At 35.7% G+C, this 17957-nt stretch overlaps 1 protein-coding gene across 1 annotated transcript in view; it reads left to right on the top strand.

Moving 5' to 3' along the window:
• The window catches only part of TBC1D15 (TBC1 domain family member 15), a 35456-nt gene that overhangs the window by 7958 nt on the left and 9541 nt on the right, over positions 1–17957 (top strand). The window contains exons 5-14 of the mRNA XM_009273238.1: positions 187–397; positions 5604–5706; positions 6687–6884; positions 8636–8764; positions 10636–10739; positions 11044–11138; positions 12576–12692; positions 15510–15610; positions 16337–16436; positions 16841–16938. Coding sequence (XP_009271513.1) covers positions 187–397; positions 5604–5706; positions 6687–6884; positions 8636–8764; positions 10636–10739; positions 11044–11138; positions 12576–12692; positions 15510–15610; positions 16337–16436; positions 16841–16938 — 1256 coding nt within the window. The remainder of the gene's footprint in view (positions 1–186; positions 398–5603; positions 5707–6686; positions 6885–8635; positions 8765–10635; positions 10740–11043; positions 11139–12575; positions 12693–15509; positions 15611–16336; positions 16437–16840; positions 16939–17957) is intronic.

Below are 17957 nucleotides of genomic sequence, written 5' to 3'. Positions count from 1 at the left end.
GACACAAAGTGAAATCCAGAAATAGCAGTTACAGTAGTTACGGTACACATTTTATTATCATAACCAATGCTGGGGTTTGTGTTTTGATTTTGGGTTTATGTTTTAGGAACAGTGACAGATATGATGCAATTGTAACTGCTAACACTGGAATTCAAACTAAAATCATGTGGTTATTTTGTTTTTAAGATGCTACAACTCATGCAAATGGAGAAAGCAAGTGGTCGTTCCTGTTCAGTTTGACAGATCTGAAATCAATCAAACAAAACAAAGAAGGCATGGGATGGTCTTATTTGGTGTTCTGTCTGAAAGATGATGTGAAGCTTCCAGCTCTTCACTTTCATCATGGAGATAGCAAACTATTGATTAAATGCCTTGAAAAACATGTTGTGCTGAATGAGTAAGTATCAGACAACTCTTAGTTCTGATTTAAAATATGGATTATTGGTTTACTTTTTTAATTCTGTAATGGATTTCAGATTAACGCTTCCTGATGTATTTTCTCTTCCCTTTTTTATTAGTAGAATCAATTTCCAAGGTGACTGAAACTGTAATTTCACATACGCATTCGGAATGTAGGCTGAAGTTTTAAAATTGTTGGATCAATTTATGAACTAGTTTAGAATCTGTTGAAGTGTTATTAGCTACGTAATACCTCAGTAGCTCCCTCTAGTGGCTACGGAAGCTTCTCATGAACACCCAGTGTAAATTTAAGTCCTTCTTCACGAACCACTTCTATTAAATGGGGTAATTTGTGTTAAAATTTGAAGTCTTCTACTTTATATGAAATATCTGAGTATTGACATCAGTGTGTGAGGTAACTTACAGTACTGTCAACTAAATCAATTTGTATATAAAAGTTTTCCCCCATAATTCTGTTTCCCTGTAATTTCTTGCTGCGGGGAGCAAGATCTTTACTCTTCAGATCAACTTTATGAATGTAAACATAGTTAGACCCTATCATGGTGTTAAATACTTGGGTTTTGTTGTGTATTTATATTCTGTTACCTCCAAGTTTTTCACTTGGATAAAAGCCTTTTTGACCAGCATAGCATAAATGCAGAATAAAATAAAATGTTCTGCTCTCACCGTGTAGGCATAAGTATAATTTAAGAAGGCAACAGTAGTAAATAAAAGTAGGTAGAGCATGAAGAAACAACGAAGTGTAACAGGTGTAACATCAGTGTAACAGGTACTCTGTTTTCAAAAGTGTTTTATCATCATCACTTGCAACATAATATTCTGATGTCACATTTGAAGGTGGATAGTGAAATGGCTGTGGGAATCCTTATAGAGGGCTCTTCTCATGTTGGTAGCATCAATGAGGTTAGAGTTGCCTTCGACAAGTAGGGAAGGCTGTTGCCGAGTAATACTTTTAGGCTGGAGAGCAAGCCAGTAGGACATGAGGGTTGTATATTCGTTGAACTGATTTGTGAAAGGCTTTGACAGTGTCAAGATGTGGTGTTGGAGTCTATGATAATCAGAAGTTGTCAACTGCTTGGAGAAGGTAGCATGGTCAGTGTGACCAGCTGGTGAAATGGTACTGGCTCTAGCATTGTATGTGAGCTTTTTAAGGGGAAAATTCAAGAAGACCGAAGGAGAGGCTATCAGGTGGACAAGATAAAGATGTAAGTAAGAATATTCTCTGTACAACTGTAGATTAGGAAATCCTGGATGACAACTTAATCTTAAATCCTGAGTTTTTTCCTCTAGGTTCCCTTTGAGTTCTTCCTTAAACCTCCTTTCATTTAATTTCATTTCCTAATTTCACTGCTTCTGCAGGCGCAGAGGAATATTGTCGTCTTGCCTTCCCGCCACCTCCCTCCCCTTCCCCCCAAGGAAATTGTTCCTTTTTGAGCATACTGCACTGTGTTTACTTATTTGTGGCTATCTTCTGACTAGTTGCTGGTAGGCTAGGGCAGGTTTTTGAGGCAACCTATGTAACAAACACTGGAAAAACACCTGTGTTGTATGGTGAGTCGCTGAAAGCTTTCTATCCTATCTATGTGATCTGTTGCCTGTGTACTGCAGCAATGTATTTCAAATTTTCTAGTTAATTCCTGTAACGTATTTAATGAACAGGACCAAGTTTTAAGTAGGCCTGGTGAGTGCATTTGATGGTGTAGCAAACTGGTTTGTGTTGACTTAATCAAAACTTTGTTCTTGTGATTAACTATCAACTAGAAAGTTTAAAATTTTAGGTGAAGACTTTCCCTTATGCCTTCTTTCCAGTTAGTCTATTTGAGGCTTTAACAAAAGCAATTTAAAACTAATGATTTCATGCTGCTGGTTTTTTTAATTGCCACTATTTAAAGAGCTTATTATTTGAATATATATATATGTGTGTGTATATACACACATATATACACACACATAAAAAGAAATAAGCAACAGAAAAGTTGATAATTAAAATGCAGTACTGCAACTACATATCTGTAGTTATACTTGCATTAATTTTGGTGGAGTTCCATGTATTTAATGTTGAGACACCTGGACTAAGCTTATTTTATATTTAATATTTTTTGCTCAAAGGCATAAAATATTTACAACAAGATACTGCTCTGCTATGTAACTAGTTATTTTGTCTTTTCATATTCAGGAAGTTTTTTGTATCTTTTGACTTCATGGTTGAAAGTTTTTAAAAAAAAAAACAGGAATCTAAACTAACGTACCAGAATACCTTAAACCATTTTATGAAGTTGGACACCTAAGCTCCTGTAAGTCAGACATCTAGGTTCTGTCCAGCATTCGGTTGTCAGTTTGTTACTGCACATAATGTTTGTGTTACTAACAGGCATTATTTCCAGTTTTATTGAGTCATGTGCTGCAAAAAATTATACTCCACATTGCTATGTAAAATTAATGCTTATTGGTGAGTCACTGAATGAAACAGGTAGTGATTTTTGGTTCCTGTTTCAAACACTGTCTCTTTCAGATAGTCTGCGGTGAGCGAGTGGATGCTTATCATTCTTCCTTTATTTGACCCAGTGGGTTCTTAGTTCTTGTCCTTTGTAGCCTCTTGCCAGGTGATGTGGACATTCCTCTTGGGACAGTGCAAAACAGTAGCTGTCAGGTGGGGAAGAAACTGTATGAAGAGAGGCAGTCATGTCCTCATGTGTCTGATTTTAAAAGAAGGCAGTGGCGTAGGGTTTGTGCAGTCTTACCCAGCAGCTGTGCACTGGGGTGTCCCAGAATGCTTATCAGATGGGAGTTCCCTGCTAAGGTAAGACAGGGAAACTTGAGGTGATGTTCAAGCATTCAGGACGTGCTGAGCTGCTTAGTATTGCCACCTTGAACAGTTCTAAGTGTTGATGAATGCAACAGCAGATACTTTGGGAACTTCAAAGCAAAAAGCTGAGGCAGCTATGGAAATAAAATTTGAATGAAGTTAAGCACTGAGCTGAGCAGGAACTTCCAGTTTTAGTTTTCTTACTTAGATTCCTCTCTTCCAGTTAAGTTCTGCTTCTGGCACCAAATTATTTTCTGTCATCTAGTCATGAATTATGATTTTTTTTTTAAAGGAAAGTGGAAAGAACAAATATGCCAGATAAGTTGTGGAAATGGCAGGCTTCAGTCTCTGCACGTTTCTGTTGTTTCCTAATGGTTATTTATGCATGGTGCATCTAAGCTCACAACCTCTTTTAGGAAAAGAAGTTTACTCAGCTTTCTGGATGCCATAAGCAAATACTTGGCAGCATAATTACTTGTTATCCCAACCTCTAGTTTATAATATATGGGATGTTGATGTTAAGGCAGAAAGTTTAGCTTTTCTCTAAAATATCTTTCTGTCATAGGTATTTTCTTCCTCTGTTCCTATTACCTCAAAAGTTTTTGCCCTTCTTTAACACCATTCCTTATAAAATGTCATGTCATTGCTGAAATCAGTGTGTGAAGTGACTAAACTTGAACAAAATATTTGTTGCTTTAAAGTTTATGTGCTTCCTGGTTTGGCAGCACCAGTCTAATATTGAGAAAACACCGCATGTACGGATGATGCTTTCTAACTTGCAGTATTATGAGTAAGTGTTTAACAGTGTCTAGCTCACAAATTTGTTTTGAACATTACCCAAAAAGCTGTTGATACCCAACTGGCTGTCCAGAGAGAATGTTTAATTAAAATGGAGATATGGTACAAAGTTTTCCTTCTTTCAGTTAAGGAAAACATAATACATGACTCAGCCTTTGCCCCTGTGCAGCTTTTTAGCAAAAGCCAGTTGAGCTTCATTAACTGTTGCTGCCTCAGAACTATGACTGAGGTGTCTGGCTGTTTCAAAATGAGATCTCTTGTTGCATTTCATATCCGTCGGTGTTAACAGTGTCCTGTCCTGTTGGAATGGGAGAGAGATAAGGCTTATTAAATTTCTTATCTTTGACTTTAATAACATGGTAGATGATGCAGGTACTAATAAAAATAAAAGTAATTTTTCTTTCAAAGACTAGAAATAGTGGATTTAAACTTTGGGAGAGAGCCATAGAGAGAGGTATTTTAGAAATGTAAGTCTGTGTGATGGATTAGTGTCAGATAGCAAACTGCTTGGCTTTCCTCTGCCTGGCTACCAGCTCCAAAGCTTGAATGTCAGCCTGGCTTCTGAGCTGTTCTCTCTTCTGTCACATATTGAGCTGTAAATTGGTGATTCAGGAGCTGGTTAATGAATTGAGGGGGTAACTGTGCCAGAGGAGGCGAGAAGATGGGATGTTGGGGGAGGGGAGTGAGAGCAAAAGAGCAGATTAAATACTAGGAGCAGCATGGTTCCACTGTCTTTGTTGTTATCGTTTTCATCTGCCTGTGCAAGCCTGTCAGAGAAGCAAATGTTATACTGAAGAACAAGAGTGTACAAATATAGTGAGTTAGGCCATATCGGGTTTGTGTTCGTTTAGCTTTTGGAGTCTACACAGAAACACATTTGCAGGGCTGTACTAAGATGGCTCTGTTTCACAATACAATGGCTGTGGTGTTTTTTAAGCTCCTATTAGTATGAATCTTAGAATTATTCTGACAGTAGCTGTTGTAATACTGTTGGTTAGAAATTTGCTGATGTGCTTTCATACATTGAAAAGCAGTTTGTATTCCTTTCTGTAATGTTTTACAGGGTACCTTAATGTAAGATTTACTAATTGGTAGAAAGAATTCCTTAACTGTATATGGTGACATGGGCACTTTTCATGTTCTCTGTTACATTAAAGGAGTTTCAGCATATGTGTGTTGAGGTTGACCATATCTCACTAAATTTCTTTTCCTGTGTCACCTCTTTTTTTCTGTCCATTGTCAAATACCGAAAACTATAGTTGCGGAAAACTTTGTTTACATGTGGGTGACAAAAGTAATCTTCCAGAGTAATTTCTCAAAAGCATCATGATTTTTCAGAGAATGAAAGAGTACGATTAAGAATGAATATGATGATGACTAATCTTGTGAAAAATGAAAGTCCTGTTTTGTAGTGTGTTAGCTTGTGAACTTGTGCCAAGAACTAAGAGTGATCTTGCAGCAAACCTGCTTTCTTTGCACAAAACCTGAAATATGACTTCAAAAAACAGTAAACGTTCTAAAAACATTTTCAGGAAAAACTGGTGGTACTTACAGAAACCCTTTTATAATTTTATTGCAGATCTCCACAGGATAAACGGATTCTTCTTGTGAATTCTCAGAACAAGTCTCTGTCTCAGTCTTTTGAAAATCTCTTTGATGAACCATCATATGGCTTATTACAAGTATGTATTATCTTGGAATTTTTTATTCTGAAGACATTTATTAAAAAAAACCCACCGTACCATGTCACGCACATATTCCCTGAATCATTGCCATTGTAGAAGCATTGATTGTATCCTAAAACAAGTGCTTACTATAGAAAGTACACTTACTTATAAGTTGCTTTCTATGTTCTAATAACTTCTTAACTTCCCTGTGGTACTATTTCAAACCTATTCAAGTTAGTGTTTTCTGTGATTCTATACATTTGGGTACAGATAGTTTTAGAAAGGGGAAGAAGGAAAAAAATTCAGGAGTTACCAAAACATATTAATTAGATTTTTCTAAATTTTCCTTGACTAAATATTCTTTTCCTTGGTATTTTCTGACAGTTTTGAAGGGATGCTGGAAATACAGCAGCAAAGAGCACAGTATTGCCTAAAAGAGGGGTTTTTATGTTAAAACTGCTTATCATTTTGTGGGGTTTGTGGACTCATGAAAGTCAGCAGCAAAATTTCCAGTGACTTGAATGAGGCCAGAGTTTTGACCCACTGATTTGTTTAATTAAAGAAAATCTTCATGAGTAAATTACATTAGTTTCTAGACTTGGTTGTCAAATCAAGTTTTGTGTGAGATTCCTAGCAGACTACATGATGATTCAAGATGTGTTTTCTCTATGAAGGTAGAGAAGCTAAGGCATAAGGAAGACGTTTTGTGGCATTAATCACTGGAAAGTAAACAGTAGATCTGATCCATTTTTATATGTAGGTCAGGCTTACTGAGCACACTACTATCCAATCTTTCAAATCAATCAGTAGTATTATACTTAAGATATCTTTTTTAATCATGTAATCAATGTACTGTATGAAACTACTGATACATGAAACTTCAATAACTTTGAGACCTACAATACTCTTCCTGTTGTTTTGCTTTCTTTGAGTACAAGAATTCCAAATAATCTGAGGCTTTTTGTGTTTTACTTGTTTTCCTTGTTATAACACAGAAATTGAAGAAAGATCCATACACAGTAACAATGGGAAGATTTTCCAAAGTCACAAACTATATTTTTGACAGTTTCCGTTTAAGTGACCCTTCAAGTCAAAGGCGACCACCATCAGAAATGGCAGACTTTCTCAATGATGCTATTCCAGGGCTAAAGATAAATCAGCAGGAGGAACCAGGATTTGAAGTCATTACACGAGTGAGTGTGTAATTGAATATGATACAGATGCATTGATTCTTTTTATGCACACCTTTAAAGGAATGGTAGGACTTGAAGCTTGGTGAGTTATACTGTTTATCCTTGGCGATTGTGGCGTATGCTGCCCTGCCATTTATTCACAAGAGTAAGATCATTATCAGCTACTACTAGAATATGTCATTTTTATGTCTGCAAATACGAGTTTTGCGTTGAAAGAAAGTTTGTCACTATTGAAATGAGGGCTATCATTATCTTAGAGTCACTACCCTGAAAAGTGACCCATTTCATGTTTGGTGTTTCCTCTGTGGTCAGATAGAGCTATGTTAAGTAAAATTGGGGTATATAGGTTAATAACGAACTTTCTTGGCTAATCACGTTAACATTTCAGTTTGTTTTAAGAGGACTAAGAAAATGAAAACAAAGTATTTAATTGGATGATTAATGTCTAGGGTGCATAAATGTACAGATTTATGTATGACTTGACACAAAGCTAGAATGAACTTGTAAATTGGATCATGAATCAGTTTTTGTGGGCTCCTGTTGGTGTCTTTTACAGATTGGTGGCAAAGCTGTGATTACTATTTGAGCAGCTCACATGTTTTTAGAGTGTTAAACTGTTTTGAATGTTATTTTTTTTTCTTCAAAATAAAATAGTGTTAATATAGGTTCAAAATAGTGTTAATAACTTAGCAGTAGCTCTATGAACTATGTAATTCTAAGAACTTGCTGCCTAGCACTTAATCAGTTAATTTATCAATGAGAAAAAGTATAATTAATGATATATATTAAAAATAATACTGACCTATATGTCTTGATCTGGCAAATGCCTTAGACTTCTAAAGAGATGAAACACAAATTGACTTGGTATTTGCCATCAAAATATTTTTAGAAAGTAAGGCATTACTGTCTGCTGAATTCTGCTGTGCTTAAACATATAATTTGGGAACTGAGAGAGACTAACCACAAACTGTGAAACTTTGGTGGGTGTTGGGAGTTCTGAAAGCACATGTAGTCTTGGGATTTTTTTAAGGGGTGGTATACTTAAATTGATCTTTCAGTCTGTGTGGGCATAACATCTCTGAACCCGAGTAGTTTTTCAGTTCTCTTAAGATGGGCTAGTGTGTATCAGGAATGTGCTTTTGAAGTGAAGCTCCCTATTGTCCTTGCTTGCTATGTTGCACATACCTAATACATTTCCAGTCGCACAGAGGCTTTTAGTCCATGAGAAGCTAGTTCAGAGGTGTTTGTGGGGCTTGAAAGTTATTTAGAACATACACATACATCCTCCTCCAAAACCTGAAATATGTATATGTATCTAGTGTGTATCAGGAATGTGCTTTTGAAGTGAAGCTCCCTATTGTCCTTGCTTGCTATGTTGCACATACCTAATACATTTCCAGTCGCACAGAGGCTTTTAGTCCATGAGAAGCTAGTTCAGAGGTGTTTGTGGGGCTTGAAAGTTATTTAGAACATACACATACATCCTCCTCCAAAATCTGAAATATGAATATGTATACCCAGGTCCTCAGCAGAGAGCATCTTGCTCTGAAGATCTGCTTGTGTTGGTCCACGCTACTTGCTAATGTGGACACAGCCTTAGATCCTTAGAGTTGCTAACTGAGGTATGCACATGTGAAAATGTAGTTGCACTGAATATAAGGAACTGGCAAGCTTAGTACTATTTGTACAGTTGTTTAAAACTACTGAAGCACCTCAGTGGGATTCATATAACATATTTGCATGTGTTTCAGATCGATCTAGGAAAACAGCCTGAAGTTAGTAGAAGAGAGCCTGTGTCAGCTGAAGAATGGGCTAAGAATATGGATTCTGAAGGAAGAATTTTAAATGTCGACTACATAAAGCAATTGATATTCAAAGGGGTAACTTGTTTTTCTAAAGTCAGCAAGACCTATGGCTTGCTGCTGGCCCCTTTTTCTTTCCTTCCCAAACCATGTTTATGCTGTTTTCATTATACTTGTAATGTTTTGTGCTGGACTTTGAGCATGAGCCAGTCAGTATTGTTGGAGAGACTTCATAAAGCATGATATCATGTTAATCAAATACCTCAACAGTCTTGCAACCATACAAAGTGCTCTACAAGGAGAGAGATCTTGTGGTGGCTGGCTAAAGTGAAAGAGTTGAAAACACAAAGGTTTAAGTGATAAAGAAGAGAAATCAAAGTGCCTTTCAGGAAAATACCAGTGCTTCAGTGTTAGGATATCGGGTTTATTCTTTTCTTTTTGAGGGTGTTTTCTTTTCCTTCTCCAACAAAAGCTTCTCATCTTTGCCCAGCAGTTTGCCTGGATTTGGGTCTCATCATACGAGCGGTCCTAAACACTTCTGCCGATATTTATTATTGAACTGAGTTCTTTTGCAATATGAATGTGAATTCAGTCTCAGTGGTGGAAATTTTGAAAACTTTAGCTGCATCCTGTAGCTATTCTACCTAATGTTACTTTAGTGTTTCTCTTTTTTCGGTGGGAATCCAGCTGCCTTAATGCATTCTTTGTGCACCTGTTGATGCATGTCTGCAAGCATGCAGTCTTGCATTCTTGGAGTTTGAGCAGAAGTAGAGAATGTTAACATTGATACTACAGTTTTTTAAAGACCTATACATAGTAAGTAATATACTGTGAAGGGGGTAGAGTGAAACTGAGGCCCTTTTCAGTTTCTGTGACTGTTCTTTAACGTATCTGTGCCTGAGGTGCCCAATTAAGGACCCTTCTGCAGTCATCAGAATTACTACAAACCTTTTCTTCCAGTAGCCCATTTCCCTGTCATCTCTGTTGTCCATTGCTAGAGGAGTGAGTGCTCGATTTTATGTATGACTCGAGATCCCAATAACTTCCAGTACCTTAAATGCAGATCCTCTTTAAAGGAAAAAAAAAAAAAAAAAGTTGTTAAAATGCCTCTCTTAAACTGTTTGCCTGTTACTGGAAAAGTTCCAGTTGCTACTTGTTTTTGCAGTGGTTGATGCTATTTACTGCACCATCTTCCTTGCCTTAATCTAATGGTAAATGAAGAAATACAGTGAGGAATCAAGCTGGCCTTGGACTGGTAAACTGGGGAGTCTGATAACACAAGTGCCTCATTCTCACAACTATATTGCAGGAGTTGAAAGAAACTCTTTTGATGAGAGTAGGATATGATTCAGCTAGTACATTTTGGTCATCTACAAATGATGAGCATTACTTGGAAAGATTTCTGACAAATAGTGTCCTTGAGTGGACACTAGTATTTTTTGATTGCTTGGAAGATACATCTGCATGTTGGCCATGTCTTGTTAGATGAAAATATTTGTTTAAAAAAATATATAAATGGAAGTCTAGTCCTCAGGATCAGTTTGTGGGGAGACCAGAAGTTTGGCAGTTAAGCAGCATGATGTTTAAATATATACATTTTAAAGGTACTTTTTTTGCTTCTTAGTCTGTGATGGCCGTAAGGTTTTTATTTCCAGCAGTGAAGCAAAAATACAGGAAGAAATATCTTTTGTAAAATTTCTTTTTTATCTTCTAAGGATGAATCCAGTGCTTCTACAGTTTTCTGCTTAATCATACTCTCTTCCTCCCATTTCTTCCAACTGTGATACCTAGTTAGCAGATAAGATTTGGCTACAATGTAAAAAGAAGCTTACTTATAAAAATTCTCTTTTTAAGTTGTTCCTTTAAGAAGTGTTGTATCACTATAGGAACATTTCCTCACAAAATCAAAATAGTCTTTTTGTTAATGTCTCATATCCATTTTTCCCTAGGGTCTCTGCCATACTTTAAGAAAAGAGGCATGGAAATTTCTTTTGGGGTATTTTCCTTGGAATAGCACTAAAGAGGAGAGAGCAAATCTGCAAAAAAGGAAAACGTGAGTACAGTGGGGTTTTTGTTACAAAATAAATTAAAAAGCTGCTTTTTTTCTTATAGCATATAGTGATGTAGAAAGCTTTTTGGAAACTTGAAATACAGCTGCTAAAGATTGTTGAATGCAAAGAAGTGTGTGAGACTTTCTTAAAAATGATTGTTATACTAAAGTAAAAATATATAAACAGGGTGTTGTTATCCTATTTATGCCAAAGAAGAAATGGAATGAATGAATGCTTAAAGAAAAAAGAAAAAAGAAATGTAATAATTGAGCATATTTTGGTTTCAAAATTATCTTTCTTTTTCAGGGATGAATATTTCAGGATGAAACTGCAGTGGAAATCTGTCAGTGAGGAACAGGAAAAACGAAATTCAAGATTAAGAGATTACCGGAGTCTTATAGGTAAATTTAGATTTAAAAACATACCTAACTGTACAAATTCACACGCTTTTTACAATTCAATATGAAGTTGAGAAAATTTAACCCTTTGAGTAACGTATGTGAAGAGGCACTAAAAACTAACATGTTGCTGTTTTCAGAGCTGTCTAAACTTTGTTATATGCTTAATACTAAAACTTTCTTAACCAGAGTAATTCAGAGCTTTACATATTAGTGTTACAGAATGGCTGGATTTTTTAAACTTCCTTTACTTAATAACAAAAGGCTCTTTATTTTGTGTTATTTCATGATGTAATTTTACTGGGAATGTCATTAAAATAATGACATTCAATAAGAATGTGAAAACGGTTCAGTTCATATTTTAAGATTTCTTACAGGAATTTGTATATGTGCATTCTGACTTTTGGGGTTTTATACCTACTTTTTAAAATTTCATCTAGTTCTGCTGACTATTAGCAGTTGGTATCCTCAGTTCTCTTTGGTAGCGAGATTTGGGCACCAATGTTTAGGGTTACTAAATAGTTATTTCAGGAGACAGGATAAGATTTTTATGTTATTCTGAGACATGGACTAAACTTGTTTCAGCCAGTTATTCAACAGGCAAGCTGAAGGGGTTGAGAAAGTCTAATCTTAGTAGATTAGTAAAGTACCTTTTTAGAGAGTATGTGTGTTAACAGGAAAAAAAAAAAAGATTCGGAGTTCAAAAAAGGCTGAAGTTCTGTTTCTGTTGAAGCAGTTCTGTTCCTTTTTAAGCGTTTGAAATGTAAATGACAATATTAGGCTTATGTTGTAAAATAGATCTAAAACTACAAAATACTCCTTCTATTAAAGTGCACTCAAAATTTTGCTTATTTCAATACATCAATCTCAAATTTCACATTATTAAGGAGTATGCTGTGTGCTTGGTATGTTTGAGGCATGAAAACTGCCTGAAACAGGCAGTTTCAGCTCACTATGAGTTATAGGAACTTGTTAAACAGAATTTGTAAACGTGCTGTTGAACTATCACAGTGTCTTTGAGCTGATCGTATGGTAACTTTCTTACTATGGCTTATGCTGCATCGCATAAGTATTCATAAATGGCATTGCATAGCTAACTCACATAAAATCGTTCTTAATCCCTGTGAGTGTAGAACATTTTCACTGAATTATAATCAGGAATTTTTCCATAAAAAGTATTAACAACAAAAAAAAAGGCAAAAAGCTTTAAAATCTGTTTATAAGCAAATCCTTTTATTCCAGACAGGAAGGATTTTTTTTCTTTTAAAATATTCTTTATTTTGAAATGACATTCAGTTATGCAGTTGTCTTAAACACTTCAAAGGTTTGCAACAGTGTTTGAGGAAAAAATCAGCAGCTTGAAAACATTCTGAATTCATTTGATGCTGGCTTTGTACAACTTGTTTTGAAAATGTTTTTAAATCTGGACTGTTTTCTTAGAAAAAGATGTAAACAGGACAGATCGAACAAATAAATTCTACGAAGGTGAAGATAATCCAGGATTGATTTTACTTCATGATATTTTGATGACCTATTGCATGTATGACTTTGATTTAGGTAAGTTGTGTTCCTCTGAATGTAAAAGCCTTTTTAGTTTCTGATATGCAGCTTTGCTTATGTTAAGGCCTGTTAATACAATTGAACTTGTATTGATTACAATGATTTTTGTATATGTCAAGATTTATATTTTAATCATGTAGATAACTGTTCAGTTTTTCATCCTGCTGCTTCCTCTCTTCTATCTGATGCTTATCACAGGCATCTGAATTCATCAGCTGAGGTGGGACTGGGAATTAAATAGCAATTTGTCTTCACCATAGCCCTACTGTTGTTTTTTTTAGAATTGAAGCAAGTTTGCTTTTCAGAGTTTTAAATGGGTTTGGGTCTTTGGAGCTTGAGTGTTATATCCATTTTTAAGGCTGATATATCAATAAAAATGATAAACCAGCTGCCACTGCTGTAATTAAAGTGCAGCATGCTGAACCAGCTGTTTGTAAACACGGGTGTTCTTATTGAATACTTTAAAAGCTGGTTCTTGAGGAGTACACTTAACAGTCTGTCAAATTACACTTTAGTGTACGCATCTGTTGCAGAAGGAAGAGTGTATAACGTCTTGCTTTAATCACAGTGTATACGAGATGTCTAAGTCTTGGCTTCTGTCAATTGTCTTGGAAGGGAAGGAGGGAAAAGATACTTCTAGCTGGTTCCCCCCTCCACTCCTGGCATGACATTTGGCTGTTGTGTACTTGGGGTTGGTTTTTTTTGGTATTCTGTCTCAGAAAAGTGTTGGGATTCTAAAAGCCCACTTTGTGCCAGATTTTGAAGGCAAAAGGTAGGAACAAATCTTTGATCGCTAGTAAACTTGCTGCAGAGCAGTAGTACTTGTCAGCTTTTGTCCTTTCTGTCAAGTCTGTAGAGAGACTTGATCTTTGGCTTGAAAAAGAAGGGGAAAACTAAAACTGATTGATACTGTTTAAACATGTAGCTCTGCTCCACATGTCTTTCCACATTTCAACCTGCATTAATGCAGTGATGTATAAGTGAAATTAAAGCATATTCACCACCCACTCTATTAAAAACATTGTTTAGATGGCTTAAATGTATGCAGCGGATAAGTCTTCTGTTTTGTAAACAAGCAAGAATAATGGAAATACAGTGCATTTGACATTGTGTCTGTCCAAGGCTTCTGAGCTACTCAAGCATTGGTACAATGCTGCTCTTAATTGTTTGAAAGCAGCTGTAGAGAGGTCTGAATAATGCCACAAACTGCCAGATAGAGGAGGGGACGGAGCAGCTGTTAATACAACATTTTTCTGAATGAATTCCTCAAGTCTGCATTAATGAAACTGGTTTTAATCTTTAAGAGACTTTTGAACTTTCTCGAACAGAATTTTCTCTGCATTTATTTTTAATTGGCTATAGTATTAAATGTATAGGGAATAAAACATTTTTTTCTTTTGACCTTTTCATTATTTACCTGTTTTCTGTTCCGTGTTCTATTTTTCGTCTCACACCTGCTCCATATTTTCACAGTCATTGACTCCAATCCTCTTTTCAGTTATTCAGTTACAATTACATCGTTAAGAAATGGAATCAGCCAAGCTTGAGTCTAACCGAGAAATGTCATGTCATGTTGAACCAACCACTGATGATAGACATAGACATACACATAAATCATGTTCTCCCTTACTTAGGGAGGTCAGCAGCAGTAAGGCAGTAGATAAGCTGACTTGAGCATCAGTGGTAAGGTAGTTGGAAGAGTCAGAAAGAAGGGGAAAAATGAGCTCTAAAAATCCTTGTCCTCTACTCTTTTTAATTGGGCTGTTAATTACAAACAAGGAAGCTGGAAGAAGCATTAAAAAGCCATAAAATTCTGAAAATGTTTTGTATACAACTAAAATTTTCTAGCTATTTGTAAAAATGATATGCTCTAAAAATGGGCATATTATTCTCCAGTTAAATTTAAGCTTTTCTTATAAGGCATGTGAGTGCTTTTTAGGGCATGCAAACTTGATTCACCATTTCTGGGCACAGAAACCTAAAGGCGCTTCCTTGAACCAGGTCTGGATACATGTTTCATGCTTCTCACAAGCAATACTTTGCTAATAATCCCCTTCCTCAGTTTGATAGGTAGTAGTCTTTTTTGTTGTTGGCTGCTTAGTTACATAGATGGTCTTAGGCTTTAGTGTATTTAAAATACCATCCAAGCAGAACAGTTCCTACTTCCCTAAATACAGGAATCCTTAAAGCATATTCAGTGCCAGAAAAAAGAAACGTTAAGTGCGAAATTTTCTTCATAAAAGCTATTGCACCATATGTTTTCCTGTGATTGAAGCTCAACATCTCTTCTTCAAACCTATTTGAAAAGAAAATCTTCAGTTGGAGGGAAAAAAAGTGGGAAGATATGAAAAGATTTTAAATGTATGAAAGAAAGCAACCCATTACAGATGGAGAGGAGAATAAATGAGTCTGTATTTGTGATGGTGCAAGGTATATATTTAATCTTCTTAAAAATATCAATATATTCTTCTGAGCTCTAAACGGGAACTTTTTTCCCTAAAAATCTATTCTGGTGTCAGCTCAGTTTGTACGTATATTAACAACTACACAACCAATGTGTTTGTTTTATGTTCTCTTTAGATTGGCAGAAATTGCTGCTAAATCTTGTTAGATCTGCTGGATGTTGGTTATTATTAATACAAAAACGTCTTTACTGGTGGTTGCGCTGGAAAATTATAGTATCTGTACAAACTTGGAATGCAAACATTAGTTTCACTCAGTCATTCAACACGCTTGAAAAATTACTGTTTAACTGCTGAGTTTAACTAAACTCCTATTTGCCTTCCCCCCTCTCCCCCCTTTTTCTCTGTCAAGGTTATGTCCAGGGGATGAGCGACTTGCTTTCACCTGTCTTGTATGTTATGGAGAATGAAGTAGATGCCTTCTGGTGCTTTGTATCATACATGGATCAAATGGTAAAATAAGGCTTTTTTAGACCACATAAACAGATAAGCTATGGGTAACATCTGGGGTTAATTCTATTTTATACATTTCATTGGGTTTTTTGAATTCTTTTAAAGCAATCATCTTATGTTTGAAGTCAATTTCTTTTTTTTTCTGATTGACACAGGTTATAATGGGTTTGTGATACTATTACTGTGCAATACAGACAAATTCGGCTCCTTGAAAATTCTGAAGTAGCTCAGAGCCATCACAGTCAAATTTGTATTAATCAGGAGTCCTCTAGCAGGATTTTGCTCAGGATAATGGTTCCCTGTCATACTTACCTTTTAGTATTTGTTAAATGCAACTTAGGCTTTCCACAAACTGAAGCTTTTATGAATTGTGCATGTGGCAAAACAATATGTGACTGGTATGAGAATAAAAAAAAAGTTGTCTTTCTGGTTTGAGTGCAGTGGTGCTGCTTGGAGGTACAGAGCGTAGCTGATTTAAAATATCATTTATTACATACAAAAGTATTATCGAAGAAACACAGTTCACTGCTTTAGTTAAACCTTTCAGTAAAAGGCAGACATTTCATTAGATAGAAGTACAGTTAAATATCCATATGTTAAATACCTAAAGGATGAGAACCACTGTTGCAATAACAAAACTTTTTTAAAAAATTAAAAATAGCTGTAAATCTCAAAATTATCATTGAGTTAATAAAAATGACAGTGCTAATATTTTATTCCATCCAGCATCAGAATTTTGAAGAACAGATGCAGGGTATGAAGACACAACTAATTCAACTGAGTACTTTGCTTCGTTTACTAGACAGTGGATTTTGCAGTTATTTAGGTAGGTGTATTATTCATGCACAATAATTAAAACAACTTACTGCATTCTGTGTGCATTGATGGCCTTACCAGTCTTTAAACGTAATTCCAATAGTAATATTATATGAATACAGGACTTGTAAACTAATAACGCCTAAAACATTTCAATAATTGCTCCATGCCTATTGAAAAACAGGGTCGTCTTGTTACTGCTTTAAAAATATGCCATCCTCCGGCAGGTATCTTTGATTCTGAAAAGGGGCTATGTCGTGGTTTAACCAGGACAGGCTACCATCATAAAAATCGGTGGTATGATTGTGTACCTGTAAAGTGTGTTGGTCCGTCGTGTGTGTCCCTCCCCGCCCCCCCCCCCCCGTTGTCTTAACCAAATTTGGTGTTTATGAAATGTAACACTCTTATTCCTAGAATCTCAAGACTCAGGCTACCTTTATTTTTGCTTCCGGTGGCTTCTTATCAGATTTAAAAGGGAATTTAGCTTTCAAGATATTCTTCGACTCTGGGAGGTAAGAAGATATTTCATCACACAAACTCCAGCAGTCTTTGGACTTTAGAACAAAAAGCATGGATCATTTGGCAAAGTGATTAATACTCTTAATAGATTTTTTTTTTTTCAAACTGATTCAGTGCAGTGAGGTGAGGACATATTAGTGTATGTTATGTCTTTTTAGCCAAAACAACAACTTGGGAAGTTAATGAAAAAATACTTCTACGAGCTGATGGGGATAAATTGGCTTTTTCAAAAAGGTTTGGACAGGGTCCTTCAGATGAGGCTCTTAAGTGAAGGTAGTAAGTGGAGAGTATCAGTTAACTTCAATGGAAACCAGTTTATGCTAGAAAAAATACCATTTGTGTGTGTGTCTGATTAGTTCCTTGATATTAGTTGTCAGAAGATCCAGTTAATCTTCATGATCCCAAAACATGATCCCAAATAACATAATGTAAAACATCAAAATGTGGAAGTTCCAATAATTCCAGGTTAATGAGATCCTTTTTTGATTGAGATGATCTTGGGATCAGATGGAGTAATTAAGATGAACTAATATTTTTGTTGAACGTTGTTTAATTCTTTGTTCCCAGAAAATTGAGAAGTGTGTCAACAGTACAGATTTACTGTCTAAGATGCATTTAACAAGAGCACAGTATCCACTGAAAACTCCCAAACAAGAAAATAAATGTTCAGATGCGTGGAAGGAGTATTTTCTAGGACATAATGTCACGTAGAGTTGTGCTGGGGAACAGAAGGGTAATGAAAAGAACAGGACTGAGATGCATAAAATTTGTACTATAATGAAAAATAATGTTGTTTCTGGTATAATGAAAAAATAATGTTGATGCTTTTATTTACTTTTTCCACTAATGAAAAAGGAGTCACATAAAGAGGAGGACCAGTATTTAAAAATGTCTAAAGTAAATCTTTTTTAGCTTTTTATCATCAGTTGATGGAATTTACTATCATAGAGTATTGAGGTGGTATTTTAACTGAAGAGAACTAAAAAGTTTATGAATAACATTCATAAATAAG

This window comes from Aptenodytes forsteri, unplaced genomic scaffold (genome assembly GCF_000699145.1).
Source record: "Aptenodytes forsteri isolate BGI_AS27 unplaced genomic scaffold, ASM69914v1 Scaffold366, whole genome shotgun sequence".
In the NCBI taxonomy this organism is placed as follows: Eukaryota; Metazoa; Chordata; class Aves; order Sphenisciformes; family Spheniscidae; genus Aptenodytes; species Aptenodytes forsteri.
The sequence above is the reverse complement of the archived record's forward strand: the minus strand, read 5'-3'. Positions and strand labels throughout refer to the sequence as shown.